Source organism: Pempheris klunzingeri, chromosome 7 (genome assembly GCF_042242105.1).
Source record: "Pempheris klunzingeri isolate RE-2024b chromosome 7, fPemKlu1.hap1, whole genome shotgun sequence".
Lineage (NCBI taxonomy): Eukaryota > Metazoa > Chordata > Actinopteri > Acropomatiformes > Pempheridae > Pempheris > Pempheris klunzingeri.
The window spans coordinates 22292091-22319998 of NC_092018.1; the positions used below are offsets into that span (position 1 = coordinate 22292091).

General features: G+C 41.6%; 1 protein-coding gene across 5 annotated transcripts; it reads left to right on the forward strand.

The window, feature by feature from the left end:
- LOC139203481 (endophilin-B2-like) lies at window positions 1–27080 on the forward strand. 5 transcript variants are annotated; one of them, XM_070833244.1, is made up of 13 exons: window positions 1–132; window positions 775–916; window positions 3920–3931; window positions 7619–7747; window positions 12084–12217; window positions 12518–12610; window positions 14579–14641; window positions 17690–17713; window positions 19998–20087; window positions 21264–21364; window positions 22939–23140; window positions 24835–24959; window positions 25372–27080. In XM_070833244.1, the coding sequence occupies exons 1-12, from the start codon at window positions 70–72 to the stop codon at window positions 24940–24942; spliced, it is 1161 nt and encodes a 386-aa protein (XP_070689345.1). In that variant the 5' UTR covers window positions 1–69; the 3' UTR covers window positions 24943–24959; window positions 25372–27080. The 5 variants fall into 5 exon arrangements, with proteins under 5 accessions (XP_070689345.1, XP_070689344.1, XP_070689347.1 ...); XM_070833243.1 differs by lacking the exon at window positions 25372–27080 and having other exon boundaries at window positions 24835–24975; XM_070833246.1 differs by lacking the exons at window positions 14579–14641; window positions 25372–27080 and having other exon boundaries at window positions 24835–24975.
- The last annotated feature ends 828 nt before the right edge of the window (window positions 27081–27908 follow it).

The window sequence follows — 27908 nt, forward strand, 5'->3', positions numbered from 1 at the left end:
ATCACATCTCCGCTGGTGTCGGGTAGTCTGCTTCCAGCGTAACATCACGAGCCAGCAGATACAGACACAATGGATTTCAACGTGAAGAAACTAGCCTCCGGTGCCGGACTGTTTTTCACACGAGCTGTCCAGGTAACGAGCGAAATGCTCACCGTGTCGTGCCGTGTCGGGCTGACACTTCCTCCCATCGTGACAGCCAGCTGTTACTGACGATACCGACCGACGCGGCGGCGGTATCAGACTGCGCAGTGGATGTTGTGTTGCCGAGCTAACGTAAGGCTACGCGTTAACACAGGAAGCCGATACAGTGACTCTGTCGGCAGACACGGTTTTGGCGATAGCCCGGGCCCCGGTACCGCGAAACAGCCCGTCCACATGCTATTATTGGCTCTGTTGTTAGCCACCGGGTAACGGCAACGTATGTTTGTAACGTAACGCGATTTGCAGGGAAATCTAGCTCATACATTACTGTGCACGCATTAACCTCGGACTCGGTTGAAAGCTCAGCTAATTGCAGCACATACGTTCACTTTCATGCATTTGGACAAGTTTGGGGGAGACAGGAGACGGAAACGACGTGACGTGATCCGGACACCCCGTGACGTCACGGCATCACGTTGGCTCCTCGGTGTTTTTCTGATAATTGATTAAAGCGCAGAGGACACATGAGCAGCTGTTCCTCGGTAGCTCATCTGTGTGTGTGTGTGTGTGTGTGTGTGTGTGTGTGTGTGTGTGTGTGTGTGTGTGTGTGTGTGCGTGCTCGCTCTGCCTCAGTTCACAGAGGAGAAGTTGGGCCAGGCTGAGAAGACTGAGTTGGACGCTCACTTCGAGAACCTGATGAGCCGTGCAGACTGCACCAAACAGTGGACTGAGAAAATCTACAGACAGACTGAGGTCCTGCTGCAGCCCAACCCAAGTATGACATCAATGAAGCTATATCCTAATTAGAGGTGGAGAGAGTGTATATATTTATATATAGAGAGAGAGTACATACTTTCTTCAAGAGCAGAACTACTGTGCTGCAGCTTTTTTTTAAATTGCAACCCAAGTGAATGATCTGCTCATTTAGAATATACTCTTGATAAAAAGAGATTCATCATCATACACAATTAACCATTTTATCAGTAATTAACAACAACATAAAGCCCATCAAAGTAAAGCTAGACTTGACGCACTGATGGAAAATGGAACTGTACTGATTAAACCATAGTTACAAGTTGTGGACCTTAAAGGGATAGTGTGGACTTTTTTGAGGTGGGGTTGTGTGAAGTACTCATCCATAGTCAGTTCATGACCCACAGCAGATTGCATTCAGCACGCCCTCAGTTTGGAAAAGCAGAACACGAGAGTAGGCCGTGCTACTGCTGCCTCAGTGGATGAACTAAAATGTTAGTTTGGATCCGAACTAACCATGTGGCACACCAAAGTCACACTATAACAGAAACTGACAAACCGATTGAGGCAGCAACTCCCGTGTTCTGCCGAGTAGAATAACTGTATTTGTGAATGGAGTCTGGCGGCTTCGAAGCAAGCGAAGAGAAAGACAGACAGCTTCAGTTGTCTGTCAGAAAGGGCTGTCTGACAGCGAGCGAAACGGATCCACATGTTTCTGCTGACCCGACCGCAAGACTGCATTGCTTAGTGTCTTTGCCAAGACGCCATCTGCTGTGGGTAATACACTGACTATGGAGAAGGACCATGGGCAACCACACTTTCAAATACTCTGAACTATTCCTTCAAGGAACATTTACTACTAGAATATCTGTTATCCCATCCCACTTTTTATTTGTTGTTGTTTTTTCTTTTTTTTTATGAAAGTTCAGTCTAACTCAGTGAATGTCGCACTCCATTTTACCATCAGTGTAACAAATTCAGTTATAATATCAGTCAGTACAAGAGGCGTAGTAGTGGTGGTGCGTAGACGGTACGATACGGAAGTCCCAACATATGATGCTGGAAGAACTGCGCTGGTGGTGTTGATGGCACGTTTTAGCCCACTAACTAGAGATTGTGTATACTTACTGAAACCATACTAGGACTGAGTTCCTGCGTTTAGGCCATCTGTACTTTCAATTAATTTCACAATTTCTATGAAAATAATTTTTGAAGAGACCTCAAACTTTTTTCTTTGTGTCAAAATGTAGTCATTATCGTGCAGTGAAAAGGTCGTAAGCAGGTACAATTTAGATTTTCTCATTGTTCGGCTGTTCTGAACAATGTTCTGTTCTGATGGGTGAAATTTACCCGAAATTCCAAACGTTTTTGACTTGCTTTTGGTTTAGCAATTGTTGTGGTGCACGCTTGGAACCCCCTCTGCAACGCTCATTTTATGACAACTAAAAAAGAGGGATTTACTCCACATAAATGGATCCTCCTGAACGTCTGTTATTCAACTTCAGTGGAAGTTTTCCAATATGACCTGAGGGCAGACAGGTCAGCTCTAACAGCTTCTGTCCGTCTGTTACCTTTGCAAACATCACTGGTGCTCTCAGCAGAGTTTAAAGACGCCCTGCGGAGTTCTCTTTTAAACAGACAAAAGTTTTGTTGACGTTCAGTTTCTCTCACCAAAATGCGCAATGTGTAGGATGCATCTCCTTCCTCGTTAAATATCGGCATAACCATTCTTTGCTGACTGTTATAAAATTGAAAATACATTGTTGACGTCCATGTTTACTATCAATCAATCAATCAATCTTTATTTATAGAGCGCCAATTCATAACGGTGTTATCTCAAGACGTTTTCCATAAAGAGCAGGTCTAGACCAAACTCTTTAATTAGAGAGAGACCCAACGATCCAGGATCCAACATTAAGGATTCAAGAATCCCCACATGAGCAGCATCAGATATTAGATTAGGACACAGTGGCAGGAAGAACTCCCCTTTAACAGGAAGAAACCTGGAACTCTGAGGTGGGCGGCTCTCTGTCAGGGTCTGTGTTGGGTGGAGGTTAGACAGAGAGAGACAGAGAGAGAGACAACACAAACAGCAACCAACATACTAACAGCAACTATAGCACTAACAATAGGAGTGTGACTAATAAATTAGCACTATGGTAGCATTGAAAAACATGATGAGTGGTTGACGATCCGCATCAGTGATTCATGAAGCCAGAGAACCACAACAGGAGAACCAGGACCAGGATCCACAGGAACCAGAGAGATGAGGAAAGCACAGAAAGGCTCCGGGGAAGATACCAAGTTAGTAGCAGATATTAAGCGGACATTAAGCGGCATAATGATGGAGAGGAAGAGGAGGATAGAGAATAGAGAGGAGCCCAGTGCATCATGGGAGTCCCCCGGCAGTCTAAGCCTATAGCAGCATAACTAGGGGCTGGTCCAAAGCCTGAGCCAGCCCTAAACTATATATGAGTTCTCAGTGTTCCTCCTCACTGTCTTTGTTGGCACATTGCTGTGCTTCTCTGCACACTACCACCCCCAACAGTCGATCAGCAGAGGAGGCAGGAATGTGTCTCGCATCACATGCATCTGCGTTCTCATGCACGCGCCCCATACAAACAAAACAGGAACCCACTGGTATGCTATTACTCCCTATCGAAACGTCGCAGGGTGACTTTAACATGGGGCCAGTTTGCAACTTGTGCAACTTTGACAGAAAATGAGAAATAAAACCAAATTAAATTTGTAGTTCAGAGGCTGAAATATGCAGAACCACTGGTGTGGTCCTCACGGTGATGCAAAACATGAAAGCTTTCTCTGAATAGACAAGGTAACTCACAGAAACTGCACAGTTGTGCAAAGAGGTAGTGTCAGCGTATTTGCAGTGACACCGACACAGTTCAAGGAGGTCAAATGCTTTATACACAATGTCACTTCTTAGCATTATTTTACAGTGGTATGGAATGACATACTGGAGAATAGGGAGCTCTAACGTGTGACTTTTTGATTCTCCATGCTACAGTTGATCATACTGGTGAGTATCCTGCCTCCTTGTTTTAGTGCCCTGCTGTGGAAACCTTTTATGCCTTTGACTTTTTCATAGACAGATAGATAGATAGATAGATAGATAGATAGATAGATAGATAGATAGATAGATAGAAATACTTTATTGATCCCCGGGGGAAATTCTGGAAATACAGAGAAATTGATGAACATTAAAAGGACCAAATCAGCGCATGATTCTTAGGTAATGAGATCAAAGTATGCTGTGAAATACATTTTTAACGCTCAGAGATTCAGAGCGTCTGTGTGACTTAATGCTGACATCAAACTGGTGTTGAACAGTGAGCCCCCTTTATACATTTCCCCTCTGTTTGACTGGCCTCAGCCAGACGGTGCATTTGTTTCTATTACACTGGTGGTTTTTCATCTTGTCTGTCTTGTGTTTGTCTTGCTATAAAAAAGCTGAAGCATGATATTTGGGTGTTCTGTCCATATATCCAGAGTATCTGCTCCTGACTTAGCTTGTCAGGTTGGATCGTGTGTTATATCCAGGCCAAGAGGTGTCTGAACATGATATCTAGTGTGGAGACTCCTCACTCTCCTGCTCCACAGGTGACTGGCTTACACCACGCTACATCTAGCGCTCTATAAGGACAGTACACCACAAGTAAACACTATTAGACATTTTTATACCATGAAATGGCCTCCGTCCAAAGGTAACAAATATGCCGGTGGGTGAATTTTGTTACGTTTGTACAGAGCCAGTTAATCTAGCAAATTAATCTAGCTGTCTGCTGGTTCATGTTTAAGGGACAGATACCAGAGTGCCATCAGTCCTCTCAGCTCATCTTAGAATATGGACAGAAACACACCACACTGTCATATTTCACCTTCTCAGAAAGAATGACATGGATGACACTGAATTATAAAAGCTGAAGAGAAACAAATCCAGAATTATGGCAGGATTTCAATTTTCTGTAAATTTTGGAATCTGGCTCATCTTATTTTTTACCAGTTCCCACTCGTCCTGACTGGTCATGTTTCTTCACATCATCAGAATCAGATTTCCTTTAATAATCCCCAGGGGGAAATTGCTTTTTGTTACACACAGCTCCAAAAGAATAAGAATAAACTTCAAACACAAAAGTAATAATAATGATAATAATGATACCACTACTACTACTACTAATACAAATAATACCACTTCTACTAATAATAATCATCTCTGCCTAGTTGAGCTGTCATCTTCATTGCTCCTGCTAGATGTAGCAGTCTGTGATAGTGTGTAGTGACGTTCATGTCTGTGTAGTGTGTAAACCATAGCTTCACTTTTTTTTTCACAGTTTTCTTGTGTATATTTGCAGATTTCTGTCTTGACGTACAGAGTGAACTTGTGGAAAACATGTTTACTTTATACGGTATATAGTTTTGTTTGTCTGTCGACTCGGCTCATCCATGATATTCATTTATCCTACATAACAGACATTAGACTTGGATGGTAATTTGGTAACACTGATATTAATGATTTGATATTATTCCAGGCACTACACAAATGCGTGGGTAGTGAAATTTGTTATGATATGAGGCGAGGCTTAGGGCCTACTGATAGGAGGAACGAGTCAAATCAGGTGCACTCCAACCAAATAGTCAGAGTGAACCTTTAGCTGGACGTGGTTGCCACCGTGCTGTGTGAAGGTCAGCTTCTGCCCCCCCCCCCGTGATGTCCACCCAGGTGCACACATTGCAGTGCAGTAGTGCTCGCAGACTCACTGGTAAGTACAAACGTAAGCGAGTCAGCTTGGATCTAATCTTTGTAAGGAGATTTCTGCATATATAGAGAATCTGTCGGCATGGGACAACTCTTTTGGTGTCTGTCTGTAGTCGGTTTGTAGTCCCGAGCGGTACTGGCCAATCGTGTTGGAGCAACAGTCCACATGGAGAGCAAAAGGGGCGGAACGCATTGGACGACATGCTGTCTTGGAGCCCATTCATTAGTTGTTGTTTTTTTTTAATGCCGGAAGCCCCTAAACTTTGGCCCTTGCCCCCAGAGGCTAGAACATCTTCAGATCATCTGAATGTAGTTGAGCCTCGTTTTCCGCCTGTTTCTTAATTTAGTGATTGCCTTAGTACACCATAATACACGTCTCCACCACGATGACAGGAGGGTGCTACAGATCAGTGTTTTACCTCTGTTATTAAACTGCCTGATCAATTTCAAATGTTTTGTTTTTCATATCAATGCTATTGAATCACAAAGTAATGCATCACACCAGAGGTTAATCAGGTGAAAAATATACAAAGTAACCCGTTTAGAATGACATGCTTTAAATAAATTAGGGCTGGTTGAAGCAGCACACAGGTATCTTTACCCACCAGAGGGCAGGCAATAACACTGTAGCTAACTGGTGGTGTTGAGGACATCTGCCCAGCCTGGCAGATTCTGCACTGTTATCACCAGCCACTTGATAACTGTTTGTCACAGTGGCTGTATCGGAGCGTTTTAGTTCTGTGGCCGTTCATGAGCGTGATTCAGACGTAAACCTGCGGCAAATGTGCCCTTGAAACGAGAGAATGAGTTGATACAGGTGAGAATTCTCCACGAGGTCATGAAACATTCACATGAAGCGTACCATCCAAGCCTAATCGACATCACAGTCATGCCATTTGTGAGTCTTACATGCTGAAGAAGGGCTGGACATCACATGGGCACCTGTTTCCTCTTTTTTTTTTTTTCCCCAATGCAGCATTCCTTTGTGAAACTCGTGATGTTGGGGCTGTCAGGTTTTGATTCCCCTCTGAAACACTGTATTGTGTGGTCTCTATTTACTGTATGTATTACAATAGGCAGTGGACAGAGTAACAGGAACCTTACAATACGTCTCTGTTAAGACTGTCAGAAGTATTGATTCAAGTCAGCAGCGCAGTGCTTGCGAAGCGATGCATTATGTGCAGTTAATATTGTTGCTGAGAGTCTTCTCGTCTTCTCTTTCATAGGCAGCATTCAGTCCAACTGTATGTACTGTAAGGTATTCATGTTGTTTTGTTCCCCCATGTTTCTCATGCATTAATTACGATTTACAGATGTCCAGATTCTGCAGTTGGATAAAGAATCATCCTAAAATTAGACCTAACAGCACCTGTACCAGCTACAACAATAAAATGCTCAATGGCTCAATAACTTAACACTACTTTACTGATGTACAGTGTGATGTCATTGATGTTTGGCCACAGTACGGCTGGAAGGCATCAAAATAAGCCAACACACACACTGTCACCACCAATCACCAGTTCAGTAGGTTGTTTTGGCAGACATGTTAGCAAGCAGTTGCCTAGTAATAGTAGTCCATCCAGCAGACATACCAGGGGAATGTAAGTCCAAAGTGTACCCTCTTACCTCTTATTGTCTCCACTGACTCTTGAGAAAAATATTTTGTTAGTTCTACTTCATTGTGCTCACAGGCTCCCCCGTAATTCTGTCTGTGTGCTGAGCAGGTTGTGTTCAGTATGCGAGGGCTTGGTGAGACCAAAAGCAGTGAGCTACAAGAAGCTAAACGGTTTCATCGACACAAGTTGGGTTCTAACACTCAGTGCATTACTGAGTGGTAGTAAATGACACCTAAGTTATTATTTTTGTGTATAGTTTTCTATTAATCAGGTGAGGGTAAAAGTTTTTCCCAGCGGTGCCTTAAATTAAAGCCTTCTTGACTTTTCTCTGCAGGTGCCAGAATTGAAGAGTTTCTCTATGAAAAGTTGGACAGGAAGGCACCATCAAGAATTACCAATGCAGAGCTGCTGGGTCAGTACATGCAGGATGCAGCAAAGGAATTTGGTCCTGGAACTCCATATGGTTAGTATGCAGCAGCCCTCTTCCTAAACACTACGACGGGTCAAATCTAAGTGATGTTCTGACTCGATTCACACCGCATTTACATCCGATCTGTAGCTGGATCAGGAAAAACACACACTAGCACAATGTGGAAATGCATGCAGAACTCATAGCAGTTGGAATGCTGTCGGATCATCCTGGCCACGTCTCAAGGGACTCTGACCCCAAATCAGATAAATCCAATCCGTACGACGTGACCACACTCAGATGAAAAATATCCACCCAACGCGTCTTCCATCTCCTTTCTTGGTCCTTTCTGCAGTCAAGGCCGCCAGCTCCACCTAACTGATTTGTATGATGAAGATGTATCCAGAGACTGATGACATGTCGACATCACGTAGAGGTTTTGTTGAGATATTTTACCATGCTGTTTGCCTTAGAATCTTTTTTTCAATGATAAAATTGAGCTCACAATTGTTCTCTGGTCTTTAGAAACTCCAGATATACCTATAAGTTTTCTCCCACTGCTTCTTCCTTGTCCTTTAATGTTGTGGGAGACTAAATATCGGAATATTAGAAAAACCTGTCGGTATGAAACATTACAGTTCATTAACAGCACGATCGACGGCTTCCACAATGACTATACAGCTGAATCAACACCACTTCACAACAGTTTCAGCAAAATCTGAACATTACAACCTTTACAAAGGTAAAATGTATAGCTGTCGTATTAGACTCATTAGTTTTAGGGAGGTCTGCCTAATAAACTGACAGCTCCGTTCAAGACATGATGTTCTTTGGCTACACCTTTCCATCAAATAGACATGTTCAGATGTTCTGTGTATATGCACAAGTACATCTAGAAGAGTTATAGAGGGGAATTCTTTTGTGTTTGATACGAGCAATTCTATGAGCAAGTGCCTTCGAATCACCTCTTTAACCAATTCAAACATACAGCGTGTAATGAGCAACAATATAAAGGATGGACTAACCGCTAGAGACAAGGCGTGTAACCCGATGGGGCCAGTAATGCTGAAATTTCTCTGTGATTGAAGAAATTAACAGAAGGGACACTGTGTTGACCTGGACCACGCTCTTTTGATCATTTTGTAGTGGTTATTTTTTCAATTTACTCTCTATGTAGAATGAGTGAAAAGTGTCACACGTTGTCATTGAAGTGACGTCTCTGAGCACAGCTCCCCCTTCTCCCCTATCTTCACTCCACAGGCATGTGTCAGGTCCATAAATCAGCTCTCACCCTGCTGAAAGATCAATAGTGGTTTGAACAATCTCATTCGCACTCTGCAGTGCTCTGCTGCAGCAGTAGTCAGGGTATCAGTACAGACGTCCTTGGGGGTGTTCACGGCTCTACAGCTCGATCCAGACTCAGATTTATGACAGCGTTTGGCAGCACTAGTAACAATTTGTTACATTTATGTCCTCCGCAGGGACTCTATGGATTTTTGGACTTTTAGAGCATCCCAGAATGTATTTTTTTATGTCACTTAACTGCTTAGCTTCGTTTTGTTTGAATATGATGTTAAAATGATTTTCAGCAGTGTGATATTGTTTGGCCCACGATATACTTAATATATTTGAACTCATTGTATGAGCTTTGTTCTGATAATGTCAGAGTCGTCACTGCCACCACAGTTGAGTTTGATGCACAGTTACAAGGGGCATGTGCAAGCACATTATTATTATTTCTGTCAATGAAAAACACTTGTACAATTGTAATTTCTTCAGGTGGGTGAATCCACACCTTAGTGTCAGTGCAGACCATTAAAGGAAGGGTCTGTAAGTTATTTTAGAAGCACTTTTCGTTATATCTGTTGATATTCATAACATTCATTCATAACAGTCATGCAAAAATGTCAGAGAAAGTGCAGCCAAAATGTAAATCATGGTTCAGTGACCGTGTCGTCAGTTACCAGCATGAAGCACACAGCCACTGAGTTGAGGAATGAGAGAGAGCCGTGGATCTGTGCACTATCAATCAATCAATCAATCAATCAATCAGTCAATCAATCTTTATTTATATAGCGCCAAATCACAACAGCGTTATCTCAAGACGCTTTACATGAAGAGCAGGTCTAGACCAAACTCTTTAATTAGAGAGACCCAACGATTCAGGAATTCAAAATTAAGGATTCAAGAATCCCCACATGAGCAGCATCAGATATTATACTGAGCAACACTACAACAGGCTCCCATTTAATGAACTAGTTCCACGGAGTCAATGAGCCCAGTGAACAAGAACTCCGTGCTAAAGCTAACGCTACATTTGTGTTTATATGGTTTTGACATTTAACAGAGTTGTTTATTTGTCAGACTGAAAATCGAAGAGAGGTCAGCAGTTTGATCATTTCAAAAGCAGCTGCTCCTGCTAGTTTAATCAATGCCGACTTTGCCTCTGATATTAAATAAACGTCAATGGATTGTATTGTTTAAATTCAGGAATCTTTCCTTTTAGATGAAAAATAATTAACTAACTTATTAAATGACCCCCAAAAAGAAAGCCAAATACCAAATTCACATATATTTCCCGGCTGCCTTTTCCTTGGGTGTCTATTAAGTCCAGAAAACCAAACATGAGTTATCTGCTGAGAAACATACCACGTACTCTAAGACCAAAGGTTGCATAAACCCACGAGCTCTTTTATCACAGTGCAAGTGATGAATGATTGATTACAGGACATCAAACAAAGCTCTCACCTTTCAGCTTAGCCAGTGACTTTCCTAAAAGCTACCATGCTCTCTATATGCTCCCACTGAACACACTGCTTTCAGATACAATAAGAAGTCAATTATCATTCCTTTCCTTGCATTTTGCTGTTAAGATACAAGCTGCCACTTGTAACAACTTGTGACAAACGACTTGATTTTCCATCACAAACACCAGTTTCACTTTCTGTACTTTCTTCTCTCTTCACTTGTCTTTCTACAGTAACGGAGTTATAGAACAAAGTTGAAACAAGTTGCCAAATAATGAGTCAATAATATATGTGTGTGTGTGTGTGTGTGTGTGTGTGTGTGTGTGTATATGTATACTTCTGGTGACTTTTTAAGCAAATATGCCTGAAATTCATTGGTTCCACCTTCTAAAATGACTTTTTTTGATAATGAAAATAATGAAAAACTAAAAGGAGATAAAAGCATGGAACCCTCCACAGTTTTCAGTCACATTTGGTTATAAATACCGAGAGTGCATCAAACCGTGAACACTGTATTCTAGGTTGTGTATCCAGGTCAAGAAAGCACTGTGACGCAGAGAAAAAGATATATGAGTACTGTATAATTCAGTCGGCGGCTCCCAACATTGTGGAGGCCTTTTCTCAGCTCTAAACATACAGAGAGAAATGTGTACCAGCCAGCAAACCTCATAAAAAGCAGACCCGTGGTATGTGATATGGTAAGATGGACGTGAAAAGGTTATTCTCTAATATTTGCCAATGAAAAGTGTTTAAATGTTTAAATTGCTTTTCCATGATGCTGTCACACACTTAGAATAACACTCTGAGCCTGTCAGTGGATCAAACAAGCTCTTTTAGTGGACCTACTGTGATCAGGTGCAGTTGTCCCAAAGGATCACGTTGCAGCCATTGCAGCCTGTTTGGTGGCTGCTGGCTGAGCTGATCTACTGGACCAGTTGGTTATTTATTGTTTAACTGAAATAAGTAAAGTAATAATCAAATCTATCTGCATTATACTAGAATAAATCAAAATAATAACCTTACCAATAAAAATACAGAATTTACTCTTTAGTTGGTGATCTAGTTTTATGAATAGCATTTAGGGAATACTGGCACCCAAGATAGACTGTACTGTGCTGCACACTTTGTTTTTCATGCAGTATTGTATCTATATTTAACTTAAAGTAGAGGGACAAATGTCAAAATCCCATGTTTTGTCCCCATTACACACACTGCCAAATAACTGACTCCTTCTTGATCTTATTAGAAAAGATGCGATAATATAAATTAAAGACAAAATATGGCCACAAAGACGGACGTAGCAGGAACCCTTACAAGGAAACACATTTGTTTTAAAGAAACAAATGCATGATGGTTTTAATCTTTCTAAAAACCAAAACTACTGGGCTTTCTTCAGCCAAGGGAAGGTGGTTTTATATTATGACATTAGCACAAACGTGTGTGTGACACATTTGATGGTCATAGCGTATTAGATGGAAGCTGGACAGATGATGTAGTCAAGGTACGCTAGGCAGATGGTGATTCAGGGGTTTGTGTCATAGGAAACTATACTGTACCTTCAGAAGACACGTTGATGCCTGGGATGAGTGTGGAATTTGAAATGAAGACTTTGGTTGTGAATTGATCTCATCTGTTTCTTGCAGGGAGTACTTTGATTGAAGTGGGGGAATATGAGAAAAGATTAGGAGCAGCAGAGAAGGAGTTTCTCCAGACGTCGGCCATCAGCTTTCTTACCCCTCTCAGGAATTTTCTGGAAGGAGACTGGAGGACCATTTCAGTGAGTCTGAAACACCACATCCAGATAGATCTGTGCACAGATTGCCATTGTACCCTGATTGTTTGGTCTAGACCTGCTCTTTTATGAAAAGCGTTTAAAGATAACATTTGATGTGAATTGGTCTCCATGTTAATGGGTTGTGGTGTAGATCCAAAGCCTATTACCAAACATCAGAGCTATGCCATTGCGGTTAGTCTGCTTTAGTTGCAAGATACCAAACCGCAAATTGCATGTGGTGGTTGCTACTAACTCAGCTCATCTGCTCACTGATTCATCGACACGTCATTGTGTCTACCTCAGAAAGAGCGCCGCCTTCTGGAGAATCTTCGCCTGGACCTGGATGCCTGTAAAACACGTCTGAAGAAGGCCAAGGTGGCTGAGGCTAAGGCTGCGGTGAGTCTATTTACGCCTCCCAACCCACTGTTCCGTACACACACTCATTCCCATAATCATTCTGATGTAATCAAAGTTTCAGTGGTGCTGCATTTACCATGACTAACTGTCTGTATATCCATAACCTTTACAGTGCGAGGGAGAAGTGAGTATTCAAGACATTTTTAAAGACTTCCAGTATGATGCATACATTGGGTTGTTTTTCCTGTCTCACATGCTTTGAATTGATTTTCTGTGCCATCCAGTTGTTGACGGCAAGAAACTATGAATCATTAGTACTGATGAAACGCAAAGCAATGGACTGAAAAACAACTTGGACCTCAAGTTTACTCTTGAAACTTTCAGCACATTAAACACTGTGATAGGAAATGAATACCAGTCTTTGACTTAAGTCATTGCTCAGATTTGCGTGTTTTTATTTGTTTGTGATCATTTTTCATGTTTTTTTTTTTTGAAAAATGCAGTTATTTATTGAACACTGACTTCATGCAGATATTTGCAACAAGCTATAAAAGATGCACTGTCGTTTCTCAGTTCAGAATCAGAATTTGAGATTTTGATTATAAATTAGCACTAATTCGCTGACAGTCTCTGAAACTATGCTCCATCATTTTGCCTGGCATGCATAGTTTCCCTGAATATTGATTAAAAAAAATTACCTGTGATAGTCTCATAATTTGCTGTTGTCAATAGCAGCATATTAAAATGTGGCAGCTGTAGTGTGAAGGCGTCCTCCAAAACACGACGAACATGCAATAAAATTCTCTAGAACAACAACAAGAAAATGCTCTGCCACTGTTGGACAATAGAGATGATGATTTTTCACACTGGACGTTTTTAGTGTGCAGCCTTGTCCTGATTAATGTTCACCTTTTGGACTGAACATGACGGGACAAATGGCCAAAAGTTTATTAAGCACAGGATCATGTGGTTAAATAGTGATTTAAAATGATTGCACATTGAAATAGTACTCCATGTACTAGGGCCTTACTCCAAGAATGATTTGGCTAATAGAATAATAGAAATGGTTGTTGTAAAATGTGCAACCAAAACAAATTCTTCCCGTCTTTTCTTCTCTGGAAAATGGGGAACCTCAAAACGTCAGGCTTTGTTCAACGTCTAGGGAAGCCCATCTTTTGTGTCGATTGTCTTAGAGGGCGCAGTTTTACCAGTCTTGCCAGCAGGTGGCTGTGCAGCACTGGCAGTCACAGGCCCAGAGATTGAGTTTTTCATGTTGTTATGAATTTTGCACAAAAATCTGCTGCAAAATTCATTTGTACTACAAGCACTATATGCCTAAAATAGAAGGTCCTAATTGCTGATACTCCTTCCCCATTTGATTATGGTCTGGCAATAAAACCCATTCAAACCCCTTCTGCTTTTCTTGAAGCTTGTTTCACTGTTGAACGGAAACAGAAAAAAGTCTGACTTTAAGCCGAGCTTTTGTTTTCCGTATGACGATAGCAAAATTACACATTCTGACTGACAAAGTCAGACTTTTGCAACCTGAATGCGTGCAAGCATGTGCATGATAAACCACTGCTGACTAGCCTCGAGGCTTGTATCATTTATACCATATTATATCATCGACTGCTTCGATTCTCTTCTCAGTGATTTAGAGAGGCACAAAAACTTAAATTTGAGGCAAAGTTTCTGTCTTTAGGTGGATCACATCTCTTACGTACATTAGATTTTGATATATATGTCAGCCATTAATACCATTGACTGACGTATATGTCAGTCTGTGTATTACTATGCTAGAAAAACAGAATAATCAGACACTGATTCGAATGCACACATTGACAGTTTCACCGTAGCGTGTGCTGTAGTTTAAAGTGTAACTCATCAAGATCATCCTCATTCATTCCTGCTGTGCCTTCTGGTAGTTGTATCTGCATTCCTGAAGTTTTGTTGTATACACTGAGTACACAGTAGCATGAATGCTAAGTAACCTTGCTGTTTCTGTAGATGGCTCCAGATTTCCAGGAGACGAGACCCCGCAACTATGTGCTTTCTGCCAGTGCCTCTGCGGTAAGGAGACAATTCTGCTTTACCAATTAAAACGTCCCTGTCACGTTTTATGTACACAGTGAAAAACAGAGTACTACTTGGTAAACTTTCTAAAGTTTCTAAACTGAGGTTGTGGGCTATGCAGTGCCACCAGGAGTGAGTGGGCCCAACCAGAGATGCCCTCCAAGAGCATCATAGTTTTCACCATGCAAACCCACCCATCCACACAAACACACACACACACACACACACACACACACATTGGGGATGTGCTTCTTCATCAATGAGGCCAATGTAATACGCTTCCCGATGTATTGCCAACAACCTGATGCATGAAAGTTACTTATGGAGCAACTATCAATGCAGTACTGTACGATTCACCCCCCCCCACACACACACACACACACTGCGATTCAGTGTGATTGGACACAATTTGATCCAACACGATGTGATTCACCGTAATAGGATGTGATTGGACATGATGGAAAACAATATCAATCAGTCAATCTTTATTTATATAGCACCAGTTCATAACAGTGTTGTCTCGAGACGCTTTCCATAAAGAGCAGGTTTTACTTAAGAGATTGACCAGGAAGAGATTGATTCAGGAAGTCAAAATTAAGGATTCAAGAATCCCCACATGAGCAGCACATTGCTATGAAATTCAGTATGATATTCAGTATGGACTTTGATTTTATTTCTTGGTTCTACGTAAGCAAACAGCAAATCATAGATTAACCAAAAAAATGGCATTCGTACTTCCCACACTGTTTCTCTTGTACTGCAGCTCAGTAATTGGCCTTCACAAGGAAGCAAATTCCAATGTTTAAAAGGGCAATTTTTTTTTCCATTTCAAAAGGCACTGTTATTACATCCACAAGTAGTACAAACGGATATACAAACAATGTTCTTCAAGCAAGAATATACGATCAAAAAGATTACATCAGTTAGATTATTCTAACTCTTAGTAGTTCGGCCACACACCTTCACACAGCAGTTTGTAGACACATGCACAGGAATGGGCAGACTTTATACAAGTATACGGTGTTGATGTTTCAACCCTGTGCTTTGAGACTGTTGTTGATATTATGGGGGCCTTTCCCTATAGTCAACATGGTTTAGATAACAGAAACAGGGATTCATTCATGTCGTATTGTGCATAATGTCTAATGTTAGTGGATCATAACGTATCAGGTACGGAGCACACAGATAAATATACGCACGCACGCATGCACGTGACCAAGCGACTGATCCCCTCCAGGCTTTCTCATGATGGAGAAAATAAATCAGATTCTACAGATGCAAAGATTTTTGAAACCATCCGTCCCAAATTGTGTCCAGTCTACACCTTTTTAATCGTGGCAATCACTTTGTGAAAATGTATGCCAATGCACTGACGCAAAACCAAGGGTATTGCCACCTCTAACACAAACACACACACACACACACCTACCTACACTCATGTGTACTAGTGTAAGATAATCTAAGCCAAACATTGGACCTTTCCCTTCATTGTTTTGGTTTGAGTTTACCTCCTCCTTTTGTCTTGTGCCGTCCGATGTGTGTATTGCACCATAAACTAAAAAGTAAAGAATAAATAAATTGAAAAAAAGTTTGAAAATCAAAAAGTTTGCTACCCCTTTTGTTGCAATCAAGTAAGTAAGTAAGCGTACCTTCTTCTAAATTTGTTTTGTGTGCACAGCCAAATAATCAGCAGTATAGTATTCATTACTGGAAAACACAGGAAATAGGCTTGCCAGGCTGAAAAGAAGTGTGTCACTGTCCTTTCCAAAGTCTCACTCAGCTCTGACCGCATCCAGCATTACAGATGGCTACGCTTGGGTCCAGCAGTGTGCTTTGTTTTGATGTCACAGGGTCCTGAAATCCACCTGCGCCGTATGTCAAGTGAAGTGAAACCTGCAGAGGTCGGCAGGACAAGAGTTTCAGGGAGCGTTAAGTTACTCTTTAAAGACACTTTCCCGACACAACTAGAAAAGTTACACAAGTTTGACATATGAAGTAGTATCGTGGGCTCGTGGTGTCACAGAATAAGAAAAAGAAAACAAAACGCAGGACGCGTGCCATAGTTGAGACACGGGTATACTTACAGAACGTGTTGGTTTGGTTTGGTTGAATTGAACGTTCTGTGAATGTGTGCTTGGGCTTCCTGAGCTCCTTCACAGAGAGCGGCACTTGTAGTTTAGAGTCATGTTTTTTTTTTTTTTAATCACTGAATTGTTCAGCATTTGTGCAACACAAAAGTCTGTGTGTGTGTGTGTGTGTGTGTGTGTGTGTGTGTGTGTGTGTGTGTGTCATAAACTTAAAAGAATCATGTCAAAATGTTCACGCTGCAGCTGCTGTCCTTGTTGTAACACTGTTCCCTTATTTAAGGATTCAAAGTGTTTATTGTCATATGCACAGTAAGGAAACAAGTTTCCCAGTAGAATGAAATTCTTACATTGCTATCCACAATGGATGCCAAACAATTTATTTAAATAGATAAAAGGCAACTGAAAAGGCAGCATGTGGAAAAATAGATATATATAATTGAATATAAACTGTGCAAAAATAGCTCCATCCATTCTCACATTGACCTTTTCACTGTGCTCTTTCTCGTTCATGCTCTTTCTTTCCCGTAAACAACCCCCCCGCCCCCCAGGGATCAATACAGTATTTCTATTCTATTCTTTCCTTATCTCATCTGGATGCCAACGAGCTGAGTAGTCTGCATACCAGAGCTCTGTGTCCTCTCTCCCGAGGAGCATCCACCTCTAAATATTTTGATTATTTGCGAGATAACAGCAATTCAGCTAAAGGCTACAGCTGTGGGCTTGAAACTACAAAGCGTGCCACAAAAAGGAACACACCCTAGTCTGATTTATTTTAGATGGTCAAAATGAAATGTCAAAAAAATCACAAGCGCAAGTGAAACAGAGTGACCAGTAGCTGCATGCGTCAGTGGGTGGGGAGAGCAATGTGTGAGTCTTTGTGTGCATCACACCAGTGAAGGCCTTCTTGTTATAACTTTTTTTCTGTCTTCTTCTTTTGCTGTACGCTTTGTCCTTTCAGCTCTGGAGTGAGGAAGTGGAAAAAGTAAGTACGTCAATATTGTGGTTGTGAACTTTGCTCAACTGCCTGAGGGGTGGACTGTGATGTGAGAGTAGTGGGTTAGTCAGTAATGTATTGAGCCTAAAGCTGGTGACTTAAGCTGCGACTTAACCTGGTCTGAACCTGTTGGTCTGTTTTAGCCTAAATCTGCAGTAGAAATCCCCATCCTTTTTTTCCCAGACGATAGTTGCTATGTAGATTTTTTTTTTGCTGAGGGAACACGTTATATGATAAATAATATACACTACTCACAAAAAGTTAGGGATATTTGACTTTCAGGTGAAATTTATGGAAAATGTAAAAAGTGAATGCTACAGTGATATTATATCATGAAAGTAGGGCATTTAAGTAGAAGCATGCACTGGTAATTTCTTCATCTTAAACTATTTATTGAAAGAAAAGCTAACAACAGTGGTGGGTATACCACAACAAAACTGTTGTCCTTTCTGTGACTCTTCCAGTCACTCTGTATCTCTGCTGCAACCTCCTGATGACACTCTGTGACCCTCTAAGCTCAGTGGACACTTCCGTCTGAGGACTTCCTGTTTGAAGCCTCTAGTGTTGAGGTGCTGCTGATCAACTGTTAGGTGTCGTCTTGGTCTCATGAATGTGAACAGCACGATGAGGAGGACTGTTTAAATACCAATTCTAACTGAAGCAGGAAATGTATTGGTGGATTCATGGATCAAACCTGTTGTGAATGTTGCTGTTAAGCTTCTTGTTAGAGAACAGCAACTGGTGCAAAAAGTACTGAAACACTGAACAGTTGGACAAGTTTAGAGAAGGTCACATTAAGTTCACCTGGAAAGTTTAGAATGCATTTTAGGTTCATCCTGAAATTTCACCCGAAAGCTGAATATCCCTAACTTTTTGTGAGTAGTGTGTATATAAAATAATATATATAATATATATATATAAATCATGATGCAAAGTTGTTGGGCCATTTGTTAGTAATGTCCCCAAACGAGGCCACGTATCCACAGTACAAACTGTAGCATCACGTTGTCACAGGAACCCAAAGCATTGAGTTGGTGATGCAGAGAAGCTGTAAGATTACACACACACACACACACACACACACACACACACACACACACACTAAGAGACACTAACAGCAGATCAGCCTCACACTAAACAGGATGCTGAAGGCTCAGCAGCTACAGACCTCTGTGGATCAGGTTTCCTGCTGCAAAGTATGCTTCTATTACTGCACTGATGAATTCAAATTAAATAATTAGTCTATTGGTAATTACCACAGATGATATTCAATTATGAAAACTCAAGTCATTTTGGTTTGTCCTGAAACTACAGTGAGTTTGGCCTGAATGACACGAGTCTTCTTAAGCCTGCTGCAGTAAATCCGAGCTCCACGATGTGCAGCTGCTACGGTAGAAATAAAGTGGAGGACTGAGAAGAAACACATTCTTCATATTTCTCTGTTATAATGACACATCTCTCTTTCTGTCTTGATTGAAAAACATTCCGCGATCTTATGCAAAAGAAAAGTCAAATGACGTGTCAGCTGTCCGTTCGATGCGAACGACAGAGCCTGAACTACAAGGCCTGAGTTAACAAAGACAGTTGATAACCAGCTTCATCATACCCTTCATCTCTAACTGTGAGTTTAGGGTTTGTCACAGCAGCTCACAGCTCCGGCTTGCTTCGCTGTCCACCCCTCTGGACTGCAGGATTAAGCTCTCGGTATGCTTTAAATGAACTAAGTCATACCATGTGCCATTTTACCACATCCAAGAGCAAAAATGTTTATAGCTGTTTGAATTGGCAACGCTTCAATGTAAGCCAGACTCAATGAACTGTAATAGGGAAGAACACTTATTGAAACAAGGGGTTTACTTATATGAACAAGGGGGGTTCAGAAATTGTTATATGGTGCGACAGGCTCTTAATTTGAAGCACATTGAGGCCTTGATTTCCAATCTGTGGTTCCATAACGCCTAACCGATCAGGTTTTACTTTTCCCACTATTCTGCACATAGTACAGTGTTCAAACTATTATACTACTACTATCCTCTACGACTGCTCCTTGGTGTACATTACATCCAATGTGTGTCTTGTGAGGGTTGAATGAGGGATCTGGGGCATGAAAACATTTGAGACCTGACCTATTTTGCAGTTAAAGAACCCATTATCTGTATATTCTTATTGGCCCACTGTATTCATCACTAGGCATTATCCTAAAGCAGTTCAGGACATTAGATGTGAGGGATGTGGAGGAAATACGTCACTAATGTTCTCTCTGTTCTCTCAGGCTGAACACGAGCTCCGAGTGGCACAGACGGAGTTTGACCGCCAAGCAGAGGTTACGCGGCTGCTTCTGGAGGGTATCAGTAGTACACATGTATGTCAGCCGCACACCCCCTACCACCTCCGTCAGTGTTACACACACACAGTCACAGTTCCAGGTTGTGTTTGTCATGGCTGTGTTTATTCACTTTAACTTTTCTTTTTGTTACCTGTACCAAAGTTTTGCAGTGCTTTCAGTATTTTACTGTGTTTCATATTGCCAGTAGGCAACAGTGAAATTGAGTATTATAGAGCATCAATTATCATATTGTATTATTTTTCAAACTCAGTGATATTTAGTAGTTTAGTAACATGGGCACAGACTCTCTATTCTTTTCACTTATTTTAAGAAAATAATGTTTTTAGAGTGTAAGTGTGTACAGGCATGTCTTGTAAGATTGGAGGTTTTGCTAATTAAACTGCCCAGCATTATATAGAATAGTACAGATTTGCGCCTACAACAGTAATGGGCTCCTTACACAATAATACATCACTAATAATAATCCTGCAACATAATGTATATACAGTATAATATGCCACCATGAAAGAGGCTCTTTTTCTGAATACTTAAAGGGCACTGCTCATTTTCAGGTTCATACTTAGGGGTCCTACTAGAACCCGTTTACATGCTGTAATGTTCAAAAAGCACATTATTTTCCTCATCCTGTCATACTGTGCATACTGCTTTGTTCAGCCTTTTCCTGGATGCTCTGTTTTAGCCCCCTTTCTGAAAACGCTCAATGCCTCAAGCCTGTTGTCTCCAGAGGGGAAACACAATGGCAGGGCCGGGACCAGGACCGTTTACAGCCCTCTTTAAGAAAGCAGTATAGTGCAGCCCCTTTTCCTCCGCAGGAACTTTTCTCATTTACCTGGGATTCTGAAAAACCTCGGTACACTTCCACCGAAATTACCTGGAGGAAAAAGTTTCCCTCAACCCCAAACTTTCCCCCTAAAAAAAAGTTCCGAGTAGCGAGGAGGTACTTTTCAGATTCCCCAGAACTCTTGAGGGACGGGGCTGTGTGCTGAAGAACGCTGATTGGTAGAACACACTTGCAGCGTTCCACACTTCCAGTACAGGACAGTCAACCTGCCGAAGTGCCCAGCACGTGACAGCCTGCAGGGGCCAAATCGCACACATTTACTGAAAGATGGAGCAGGAGGAAAAGAAAGGCGATCCTTTACTTAAGTCTGTGTTTTTGAGAGTGACTATTGTGTTGCTGCTTATCTGCAGGTGAACCACCTGCGCTGCCTGCATGAGTTTGTGGAGGCCCAAGCAGCTTACTATAAGCAGTGTCACTTCCACATGCAAGAACTACAGAAAGAGCTGGGAAGGTAAGAACCAGATGGGAGAGAACATGGGTGGAAGTACCACTTACCACAATAAGCAGTCAGCTTCTACCATTTTCTACCTAAAAAATGGATCCATTAAGAACATATTAACCAAAAACTTGTTGCAAGACTTGAGGGGTGCACACCTGTGACATAAGTTCCAGCGATGCAGGTACGACCAGTGTGAACAGTGAATAACCCTAATCAGAGCAGCTCGAGTGTTTTTCTATTGGACTGAAATGGCACGGTGAGGGCTGTTGTTTGACTTCATAAAATATAGCAAACATAGCCATCAGATAGATGAATACATCCGCAAGCTCTGATGACTTCATTTGCTATTTTGGCAACCAATCTACAGACATTTACGCTGAGCACACCAGGTCACCCAGACCTCTGCTGCCTGCGTCTCTTCATCTAACCAGCTCACCGTGGCTGTTGTTATTTTGGAATTTTCTTCCCGCAGTGTCCTATCTGGCTATCAGCAGATGTGGGCTACAAGAATAAGTTTCTAGTGCCGTATAAGCTGCACTGCTAGTTTCAGTCCATAAGTCACTGTCCATGTCAGGAGGCATATAGATAAATACATATCAAACACATTTATGGTTACATATTTAAAAACACAAACTTGGCTTTGTCCTCAGTATCAGTCAGGTGCTATAGACGCCTGTCCGCTTTTGTTTTTGGCTTTGTCCAGTCATGACCAATCATTTTCACTGTCTCATCCCCTCAGTTCTGATGAGGACATGTGAGTATGGCTCGTCTTTTTGTGAGATGATGTGGTTTTCATTGTCTGTGTGTGTTTGTTCTGGCCAACAATTTGCCTGCTTTCCAATGCTTCACAAATACAAATTAAGTATGAATTTAGTAATAATAGTAATAATGCTGCGTTCTTAAACGTTGCTGTTTTTTAAATGTCTTGTGTTTTTTAATTGTTGCACTTCCAAATGAAAAGTGCACTATGACTAAAATGTATTATTATTATTATTATTATTCCGCCTCACCGAGCCCTTTTGCACTTCACGCTGCTACACAGCCATGAACCAAACTAGCAGGTGCACTTGGAGATGCCCACGGTCCGACCGAGACCCACCACTCCGCACTTGTTGTGCTTTCACAATTAAAACGAGGAGTGTTTTACCCGACCAGTCTGAAGAGGTTATTGTGAAAGCAGGGGCAGGAGTGGGAATGGTTATAAGATAAGATAAAGATAAACCTTTTTTTATTGATCCCTCAGTGGGGAAAGTTCGCCGTTACTGCAGCTCAAGGGGACAGACAAAACACACAGTTAAAGTAAATAAACATAATATATACAGAAAAACCTTATATACACAAAGAAACATTATATACACAGAATACAATATTACAAAGAAACAACAACAGGGTGGGATGGAAACGTTATATGGATTATGTATTATGGATTATTGCACAGTTGTCCATGATTGGCTAATAAATAAAGTGCATATAACTAATCTCGTGCTTTTTTTCCAGTTGTGTGCTGCCACTGATTTTGTTTGTCATTTTTGTATGTAAGGTTTATTTTTCATGTATGTTCTGACCGTCTGCCTGCTTTCCCTCAGGCTTCCCAATGCTTTTGCACTGAATTCCAATCATCCCATGGCTTCTGCTGGCTCCACATCAGAAGGCATCAGCAGCCCCGTGGAGACGGACACACTGAAGATTGAGGAAGTTCAGGCACCAGCTACGGGGACCCGCAAGGCCAAAGTCCTTTATGATTACGATGCCGCTGACTCCAGCGAGCTGTCTCTTTTAGCTGATGAGGTGAGGTTTCATCATCAACCTGCAGCTGACAGGTGGAATAATGACTCAGGTCAGAAATCTCTCCAGGTTCAGGTGCAAACAATAGCTCCATTCACGTAGCATTTACCGATTCCAGTAATGTATCTGCTCTTTTCCCTGAAGGTTAATCTTTTATGTGTAAACAGTATTTCTGACAATTGTGGAGTGTTAACGTCAGTGTTAACGTCAGCGTTAACGTCAAGAACCCTGCTATTAAAAGACACATACATACATAGGAATGGGTTCTAATAGCCAGTTCCATTTTGATTCCGGTTCATAGTTCACAGAAAAATATCTGTATTCGTCAAGCTCTGACATTAACGAATCTCCTATCAAACCTTTTATCTCATGTCAGTCTTTCATTAGCAGAGTGATGGAAAACACAGGCAGCAGTTTCGCATTTTTAGCGAAACTGCTGCACACAGTAACTGTCACACTGGGTGCAATTGTTCAAACATTGCTCAACTAGGAAAATGAAAGCAGAAGTTTCAGTGGCACTAGATGTCATTCCTGTCGTAAACTTAGTAATGGATTGACAGAAAGAAGCACCGTGCTCATGATGATGATAAGATAAGATAAGATGCTAATGATAAGAAACAAACCAGAACAAAATAAAAATAAAAATAGAGACCATAGCTAACATGCTGCTGTATATCATGTGTACAGCGATGACTCCCAAATACTGGAGCCATTGACGGTATTCCATCAGACGCCCCCTCATTAGTGTTTTGATCATGTGAGTGCTGCAGACTGTCTCCCATATTTGTTTAAGTGGGTGGAGATCTGATGACTGCAGAGAACACCGGTTATGATTCATATCATTTTCACACCCCTCAGTGCGAACGGAGCCTTTTTGCCCTGTATTAAAGTATGTGAACTGTATCACATTAACAAGTGTTGGCTCATTAACAGAAAAACCTCAGCGTGTAGTTAAAACACAATTAAACAGCACCGCAAACTACGTCCTCCAGAATAACCACACGGTTGAATCAGTACATTAGAACAGCCTCCACCACATTATGTGGCAACTCAGTGCTTGAGCTCACTGTAATATCATTTGATGATGTAATCCTTCAGAGCTGCAGCTGCAATCTGATTCATGCTGCCGCCGTGCCAGTAGTTTTCCACAAAGCCACTGTGTGTTTTACTAGTTGAACACGTTTAATGGGAGGCATCTGTAGGAAATGTTGGTTTAGTCATAAAACTAGAGGGTGTAGACTTGTATTGTTTTATCCTTCCGTGCTGCTGACAGCTGTGTCCGGAGGCAGAGTCTTCGGTAGTCTGTTTGATATCCCAGGAACACGTAGAGGGGATTTCTTCACATTTGGCTCAAACATCCACTCGGACTCAGGGATGACCTCAGTAGAGTTGGCGGTCAAAGGTCACCGTGACATCAGAATGTTTCGCAAAATGCCACAACTCACTAAGGGAAGGGGAGTCTATGACCATGTTCCGCATTTAGTCAGATACTGAATTGGTCACACTTATCTGGGGTCTGGACAGACATGGACGTAAACTGTAACTTGGCTGGCTGGTGGAGGCAAACAACCATGAGGTGGTCATTCTAGTTAATAATTTTATTTTTTGTTGTTTTGAAATCTCTTTCTCTCTTTGCTCTAGCGCTGCAGTTTGAAGTGTGGGGCTGAAAAGTGTCCGTGTCCTCCTCTGTGTTTCAGCTCATCACAGTTTACACAGTGCCGGGGATGGACTCTGACTGGCTGATTGGAGAGAGAGGAAACCAGAAAGGAAAAGTGCCTGTCACATACCTGGAGCTGCTCAGCTAAAGAACACACACGTGCATGTGCATGTGTGTGAGGGGGGGGGGGGGGGGGGGGGTACTACTAAAGCCATGAGGATAATCCATTCACTTCACTTCAATTCATTTCACACTGTTGCACTAACCTGTTACATAGAATAGCACTCCTCCACAGTAAGCATGAGCAAAAGGGTTAAGTTAAACACACACACACACTCACACACACACACACACACACACACACACACACACACACACACATACATCCATGTGCTTCTCAGAACACATTGAAAGATATTGGAGACGGACAGCAGTAATGATGGAGACGTTGTTAGAATGAAGGACAGGAAAATCCCCATTGGCCATGGTTAACATTCCTTTTAGATCTATTTTGTGATTTATTTTGACAGATTTTGTTTTCCTATTTATTTCCTATTTATTGTTGTGCATCCCAAAGGTTCAGGTGGACCTTTCCATGGTTGGACAAAGTTTAGCTGTGAAATGTGACACGCCGTCTTCAGATGGATTTCCATCCAGATCTTGTTGATGTGTTTGCAAAAAGTGTCTTTATTGTCTCCTACAGTCACCTGTGTTTGTAAGGTTGCACCGATCTGTCCCTGAGTGAAACGTTTGATCAGCTTGTCTTCAGAAGATAAAACTTAAAACGCAATAACAATGCCTCTCGCAGGGAAAGGGTGATGACTAGTGTTATCTAGTCTAGACTAGTGTTATTCAGCTCCTCGCTGACCACTGAAGAAGAACTGAAATGAGTTGGGGCAAACAGACAGCGGATCATTGTGGCCACATCAGGTCATCAGGATAGGTCATTAAGTTGCGTTGACTGCCTGCAATCAGATTTCTAGTAATTATCCAGCCATGCACAAGGAAAACCTCTCATACCACTTTATGGTTGATTTTAGATCCATAAAGAGAAATGAAAGATGGGACTGCATCTTAGTTTTAGTGCAGAAATGTGGTCTGCTCTTTCTCTTCCTTCCAGTACGACATGAATAGAATTACATGTCTTGTGTGTTTTATCTTTTCTTTTTTTTTCTTTTTTTATCCTCAACAAAAGCATTCAAATTACAAACAGCTTACACTGAAGAATAATAACCATAAAACAGCAAATAAGGTTTTGTATTGGATGTTTTATCATCCATGACTCTTGGGAAGCAGATTTGCCTTAACAGCTAATTGAAATGAATGTAATTACCGTGTTATTTTAAGTGGCAGTAACATTTTGTGGACAGTTGGATGGAACGTTACTATAGCAACAGTTTTGGATGACTGAGTCCTGTCATGAACTTGTTACAGTTAGACTTTCCCGTAGGCCTATGTTTTTGTTTTTTTTTGTTTTGTCTCCCATACCGCTCCACAGCACTCTAGATGTCAATAAACATGAACACCCCCATCCTTACTGCCTTAAGATGATGGGAACATGTGAAGGCCATCTGCTGCAAACCACAGAGTGTGCTTCCCTGAGCAAATTGCCCAGAGACTCAGTCTACATCACATGGCATGCAAGACAGTTACTCATAATGATGTGTGTTTTTGTGTGATGTTGGTTTGCCCTTGGTTTGTTTTTTTAAATTAAGGATGTTTCCTGTTTGTTGCTGTTTTTGTCTGCTGTTACTTTAAAGTGTCTTCAGTCTTTGTGCTGCATGTGCTACAGCTAGTAGCCTATCCTTCAGGACGTGTGTGTGCGTGTCTATGATGTAGCGAAGTCTGCTTGTGTGAGATCTGGAGCACCGACATTTTTACACAAAAACTAATGCGTGCTCTCTCGTGTCCAGTACGTGTACATGCATGCACACTGTCAAAAACATTTTTGACAGCCTGATCTCAGCAGTTTTTGTGAAATAAGCACAGTGTTTGAAAATGCAAAAATTTGCCAGCAGAGGACAAATGAAATCAACCTTTTTTATCTGCAGTCAACAAGGCATGCAGGTGAGAATGGGGTCTGATAATTCATGTTGAGTCCTGCTCTCTGCTCTTGTGCTCATTTCACAATTTTTTGGGGAGGTTCTCTCTTCAAAAATGTTTTTTTTTTTACCTCTGCTGTTGTGATTCTGTTGTACCTCATCTTGTATTATTACTTTGTTAAAATATGTATTGCCTGTTCCTTAACCATGCTGAATGAATGAAATGTGATGATATGGGATTTAATAAAAAGTCAGATTTATTTGAATTCATTGAGCCACTGTACAGTACTCGATCCCTCGAGCCCCTCTGTCTCTCGGAGCTGACAGTCCTAATGAAGATGAGACATGACTCACATACCTCCTGGATGATGAACTGACTGTACTTGTTTAGCTTCTTTCTAGTCCTTTCAACCACTCAAAACGCAGTAGCACTATATTCACATTCACCCATTCACACACCATTCACGCGGTGTTGGCAGGGGCTGCTATGTTTAGGGTTCAGTATCTGGTCCAAGGATACTTTAACATGTCGGGAATCAAACCGTCGATCTTCTGATTGGTGAACAACCTACAGTGGTGTCAGTGTAGGTTGTTGGGAACTTTCCATCCATCCAACACCTTCAAACTGTGAGACACATTGTCGCACTGTTCCTACATTACTATGTACCCTCACAACCACACACACACACACACACACACTGTATGCCCACCAGGGGTTGCAAGATGAATCTAAGGGGTCACGAGGTGATTAACAAGCTAGGAGAGCAGAAAATATCAGAATCTGTGATCACGTTCATGTCTCCATCAGACTGAACAGACTCAGGATCTGGCTGGCTGGTGAGTTTTTGAGCGACACGGCTGTGACCCGGAGGTTGTTCCCCTGTTTGCTTGAATTGACTCCTGGGCATCTATAAAGTTTTTTGAACTTTTTCTAATCACCAAGCGGGAGAAAGAATCTTTCATTCGCCATGCAAGGCATGCATGAAAAGGAAGCATAGGGGGGCATACAAGTAACTGCTTCAAGATTAAAGTAAGTACTAATCACTGTATGTAGTTTTTTCCATGTAGATGT

Coding starts and splice junctions, on each gene's coding strand:
- LOC139203481 (XM_070833244.1), top strand. CDS start 70: ATGGATTTCAACGTGAAGAAACTAGCCTCCGGTGCCGGACTGTTTTTC. Junction 7,748..12,083: donor TGGTCCTGGAACTCCATATG/GTTAGTATGCAG, acceptor TGTTTCTTGCAG/GGAGTACTTTGATTGAAGTG. Junction 23,141..24,834: donor TGTCTCTTTTAGCTGATGAG/GTGAGGTTTCAT, acceptor TCTGTGTTTCAG/CTCATCACAGTTTACACAGT.